This window comes from Branchiostoma belcheri, unplaced genomic scaffold (assembly GCF_001625305.1).
Source record: "Branchiostoma belcheri isolate BF01 breed outbred unplaced genomic scaffold, Haploidv18h27 scaffold19, whole genome shotgun sequence".
Taxonomy (NCBI): Eukaryota; Metazoa; Chordata; class Leptocardii; order Amphioxiformes; family Branchiostomatidae; genus Branchiostoma; species Branchiostoma belcheri.
Genome location: NW_017803379.1, coordinates 2,050,443 through 2,055,573, shown reverse-complemented (window position 1 = coordinate 2,055,573; position 5,131 = coordinate 2,050,443). Strand labels below are relative to the sequence as shown.

Sequence of the window (5,131 nt, the reverse complement as noted above, 5' to 3'; positions counted from 1 at the left end):
ACTAGCGGTGGCAATGGTTGTGACAATCACCGGAGCTGTTCTAACTGGACTATCTTACTAACACATATAACAAAGAGCAATATCAGTTTTACATACAGGTCCTGTCAGTTTTACAATTTCCCCAATGGTTAAGTAGTATTAAAGATATGAAGAGACAAGCCAAGCAATATAAACAAGAAAAATAAAGAAAATACTACAACTACAGGCTCATACAAATACGAGTACTTAATTGAGTCAGTTAAATTTCTACTGATATATGACGGCAAGAACTGGTTAGTCCGGGACCAAGACAGGATATGGTTGACCCGGATAATGAGAGAGGTACGATTTTCAGTAACAACTGTAGATTAGTTCGCACTGTGTAAATATACCAGAGTCTTCATGGACTTAACATGAACATGTATTCATCTGCTTCATATGGAGTATGATTGCGAGAGACCCATTCAAATCTCTGAGTGCTTCTGACTCCTCTTAATAAGTAACTCTTACACAAACAACTATTACGTCTCCCAACCTTTCACCCGACATGTCAATATACAAACATGGGCGGTCACGACTGGCACAGTGTTTTTATTCTGTGTGGATATTTATGCTTATTCGTCTTTCCAGCGACCTGTCATTGCAAACAAGGTAAGCGTGCTTAAGCTTGTTGAATCAGCGTCAGATGTTCTTTGTGGTTTACAATTGTCCTCAAGACAAGATCGGCAAGTACACATTCATGCAATAGATTATTGGACTTTGGTCATCATCGATATCGCTAATCGTTCATGTCTGCGTTTGAGCAACATGTAACAGGGAAATTGCAAGTAAATACAACACATAAACACTGAACAAGTCATAGTTTTACCCGGCCCTAAGACTTAACCTGGCTTTAAAGAACAGACCACATAGTTCTTGCATACCGACAGTTTGAGCGTATAAATATAACATTTATGTGCTGAAGTTATTTTTTTTCGTACAGACAGAAACTCTCATAATGTCCCGTTGCATTTACTACCTTCGCAAGAAAATGGTACTACGACCACCCCAGCAAGTACCTTCACCGCGGCTCACATACAGCCAAGTAACTACACTAAAGACGAAGCCTACATCGGGTTCATTGCAGCAGCTGTGTCGTGTGTGTTCTTTGGGACCACCCTGGTGCCTGTCAAGAGAATGGAGACGGGAGATGGTAAGACTACCTGATATAAGATCAATGGGCTATCAAAGGAGGTTATAGTCTCCAGTATACATGTATAGCCCCCTTGCTTATACGAATGGACTCCGCATTGCATGGATAGTTCCAGTGTCTTTCTTTTTCGAAATCAAGTAATCAGAGGAGTTTCTTTACGTTATATTAGAATCCGTGTTTCGTTGCTGAGATGTTTTTCCTTCCTGATTGGTTGCAGGTATGTTCTTCCAATGGGTGTTCTGTTCTGCAGTCTGGTGTGTAGGTTTGGTGGTGAACGTTATTCAGGGTTTCCCTAAGTTCTACGCCATCTCGATGATTGGAGGGGCTCTTTGGTGCACAGGTACATCCTATACATCATGTATTATCCTCTTTATCCTCCTCAAAGTTTCTTTTTGTCAGTGAAAACCCACATCTTCAGCTATTGTGGTTGATATGTTGCAGAAGTACACATTTTTTAAAATAAATACTAGTATTGTATTAGTGACTAACATGCGTTATTCGTGACTAGGTAACGCTGTGGTCGTGCCAATCCTGAAGACTATAGGACTGGGGATGGGCATGTTGTTCTGGGCCTCCACTAACCTGCTGACGGGCTGGTTCAGCGGGAGGTTCGGTTGGTTCGGCATGCGGCCGGACAGGCTGACCAGGCCTGCCCTGGACTATGCTGGCGTGGCCCTGGGCATTGTCAGGTAAGAACTAGAAAGGTAACAATCGCAAAGAAAATGCATGATGTTTTCCTTCACATGGTCTAGCCTAACAAACTACTGCTCTATTTATTCTCATACACATTCATAATATATGGTGACCAACCCTTCTAGCTCTGCCCTAGAGAACTAGTAATTCTTTTTACCTGTCGTTTTAGGACGATAATATTATCCTTTGTGAAAAGTGACGTCATGGACAAGCCTGAAACTGATCACGAGCCACTACTGGAAGAAGACAGATTGCATGTAATTGCTTTATTATTATCATATGCATATTTGTCCAACGAAAGAAGAAATGAATAATACACCTGAACAAGTAAACAAACAAAAGCAGATCAAAAGAAACTAGAAATTCCTGGTATGTCTTAGTACAAGTAACTTTCTTTGCCAATTTCATTTCGTGTATTTCGAATATTGTACTATTGACTATCATTCGCTATTCATAACAAGTAATATTCTTTGCCAATGTCATTTCTTGACATGTATAATCTTACCATGCAGTAGTGAATATTATTGATAACCATTTTCCGACTTACATATCTGACGTTACATGTATAAAACTGCTGTGACCAGGCAGCCGTCAACAGTCCCAGTGAGAGAGTTCCTTCGGCAGAACTTGAGGACCATTCCTGGGTGGATCAACTTTCTCCTGTGAAAAAAAGAATCACGTATGTCTCCTTTCCATCGTGGTGAATTGCGAAATGAGCTGGTTGGTTTTAGATATCGCACATCCTGGCCTGGCCCTACTGATATTGGACCATAGGTTGATCTGTGTTTTTCCCATCATTTTCCCCAGGGGGATTACATTGGCGATGTTTTCTGGCTGTATGTACGGGCTGAATTTTGTACCGGTCATTTACGCACAACAACACTACGAGGGAGCCACAGACAACGGTAATGTTTAGCATTTGTGATTTCAACATCAGTAAATATTACCTTCTCATCGACGTTCTTTCCTCGTATCATGACTACCTGTGTTTATAGGAATACATATATTCTACATCTTAAATGACTAATGTAATAAATCAATGTGTAAAAATATTCTACACATGACCTTGAGACCTTGTGACGTCTTGCTTTAGTCAGCCACATCTTCTGTGTTTTATTTCAGGTTTAGATTATGTCTTTGCTCACTTCAGTGGTATCTACGCGACATCTACACTATACTTCATACTGTACAGCATGTACATGAGGAACAAGCCTGCAGTTTTCCCCAGAGCCATCCTCCCGGCTCTACTGTCGGGCACCATGAGGGCCATCGCACAGGCTGCGTGGTTCGTGGCCAATCAGAGGCTACAGGAGAGCGTCAGTTTTCCCATCATCACAACGGTAACAGGTTTTGTTGCTGAGTCAGGGATTTGATTTGTGCTAACCTAACGCTTCGTGGTCCTGATGGGCAAGGACGTCTTATGTGGCTCTTATGAACCTCTCGTATATGACATACATCATGTATGTGTTTTAGAATTGGGCAGAACATGGTTAACAAAACAAATACGTACATCTTTTTTGTTTGCAGGGCCCTAGCCTTGTTGGGACATTGTGGAGTGTTTTCTACTTTCGAGAAATCAAAGTAGGTTTATACACATTACATATGCATAATTATATACCATGGGGCATTTAAAATCTACCTGCATTCTTTTCGATACACTTTTTTTCATTCGCTCATTTAAATGGGCACATCCACAGGACAGTGCCAGTACCAGTCCCTTAATACCTACGTGTTAAGTATTATCGCTCTAAATCTGATTGGTAGCTGTAAACGACGTTTATCTATGACTTCTACTCGTGTTCTACAGGGCGCCAGAAACGCAGTAATCCTGACAGCGGTGTTCGCTGTGACTATTACCGGGGCTCTGCTCACAAGCTTCTCATTTTGATGCGGCGACGAAGAATCAGTGGATCAAAACTACCTAGGTCTTCACCAAGAAAAGACAAAACTAAATTCATTAATCAATTTACTGAACCAACCTTAATAAAGATTCTTTCAGAGCAAAGTTTGGGTTTGTTTGTTTGTTTTATTAACATATAGTCAAAGTAATAAAATGAACATAAGCATAAAAAATATATGCTGGTGGAAGATAAAAAGCCATTATGGCCTGTCCGGAATCTTCCCCCGACAACATTAATTTTTGACAAGTGATAATAATAGTAATAAATCAAACAGTGATAATGATAGATAGCAACAAATAAATATCTTTATCTTAGTTATTATGTAAGGTCGACGCATGCCGTATCAAACATTTATTTGTGTACCCAGGATTGGGCCAATAATTGTAAAGGTGAGTACGGCAAGTAACCAATCAGCGTAATCTTTATTGTCACATTGTACACAAAGGACGGAGGTCGGTGCAATCTGTGCCCTTTGATGGGGATCAAACTTTCCCCCACGTCGAAAGATGGCCGGGCAAGCGGAGTGGCATCGAATTTTAGCTCGTTCTGTTTACATCGGGCTGGTTCTTTATGCCTTCGTAGCTGCTTGTGACTGTGGACAAGGTGAGTTTGTCTGTCATACATGTAAGTTAACACGTCATGGCAATACCGGTAGAGGGACCACAAAATAGTCTGTAATAGTATGTACAAAGTTGGACAGTTGCACTTTGGCCGCTCACATGATAAGTCAACAACTGGTGATTCCAACAGGTGGGAGGGAGGGGGCAAACGGTGCGAGCAAATTTATCAAGAAAAGTCCCGGAGACTTTGATAAGACGAAATACTGTGCGAAAATAACCGATTTTAATAAACATGTACAAGCGTATCGTTGCTGTTCATTTTTCTNTGCACGAGCAACCTCCCATGGAGTTTTTGTTTAGAGCTCTGTAGATATCAAGTTAATTCAATGTGAGTAGTAGGCGATACAGCCAGTACTCTGTCACAAATAAAGACTTCGTCACGCAGCTCTGCGCACGACAACACGGAGAGCTAGCTTTGCGCCATAACAAGCCAATTCGTTGGTTTGCGTTACGGTTCAGTTTTGCTTTCACCTCCTCAAGCTTGCAGTCGAAACATTGCTGTTAATATCTAACTCTTCATCAAATTAGATTTAGAATTATGCTTGCATTGACTGATAATGATCATGAAGGTGTAATTGCGAAAGCACAAGGTTATCTTTTGCATGAAACGGATATTGAATAGTTATTGTTTTTGTCAGAAAAATCCAACTCAGACATCCTGGAATACACGTAAGTGCAAGCAGTTGAGTATAGGAATAGCAATTACATAAACATAGCTCAACACACACAGTGTCTGAACCAGTATT

At 40.8% G+C, this 5,131-nt stretch overlaps 2 protein-coding genes and 1 long non-coding RNA gene across 3 annotated transcripts in view; 2 read left to right on the top strand and 1 right to left on the bottom strand.

The window, feature by feature from the left end:
• The first annotated feature begins 13 nt into the window (after nt 1-13).
• LOC109468028 (transmembrane protein 144-like) lies at nt 14-3,252 on the top strand. Its single transcript, XM_019766240.1, has 6 exons — nt 14-630; nt 962-1,171; nt 1,389-1,511; nt 1,680-1,860; nt 2,672-2,769; nt 2,987-3,252. The coding sequence occupies exons 1-6, from the start codon at nt 543-545 to the stop codon at nt 3,235-3,237; spliced, it is 951 nt and encodes a 316-aa protein (XP_019621799.1). The 5' UTR covers nt 14-542; the 3' UTR covers nt 3,238-3,252.
• Nucleotides 1,044-2,099, bottom strand: LOC109468029. The gene is made up of 3 exons (XR_002140114.1): nt 2,022-2,099; nt 1,754-1,867; nt 1,044-1,144 (listed from the first exon to the last, which is right to left on the bottom strand). It is a non-coding gene; the product is annotated as an uncharacterized LOC109468029 (long non-coding RNA).
• Nucleotides 3,253-4,271: 1,019 nt separating the features above from the next.
• The window catches only part of LOC109467760 (transmembrane protein 144-like), a 6,683-nt gene continuing 5,823 nt past the window's right edge, over nt 4,272-5,131 (top strand). The window contains exon 1 of the mRNA XM_019765811.1: nt 4,272-4,368. Within this exon, the coding sequence (XP_019621370.1) occupies nt 4,272-4,368 (97 nt within the window). The remainder of the gene's footprint in view (nt 4,369-5,131) is intronic.

Excerpts from the sequence above, each read along its gene's own strand:
- LOC109468028 (XM_019766240.1), top strand. The coding sequence starts at position 543 with ATGGGCGGTCACGACTGGCACAGTGTTTTTATTCTGTGTGGATATTTA. Across the intron at positions 1,512-1,679 it reads AGGGGCTCTTTGGTGCACAG|GTAACGCTGTGGTCGTGCCA; the intron begins GTACATCCTATA and ends ATTCGTGACTAG. Across the intron at positions 1,861-2,671 it reads GTGGCCCTGGGCATTGTCAG|GGGGATTACATTGGCGATGT; the intron begins GTAAGAACTAGA and ends CATTTTCCCCAG.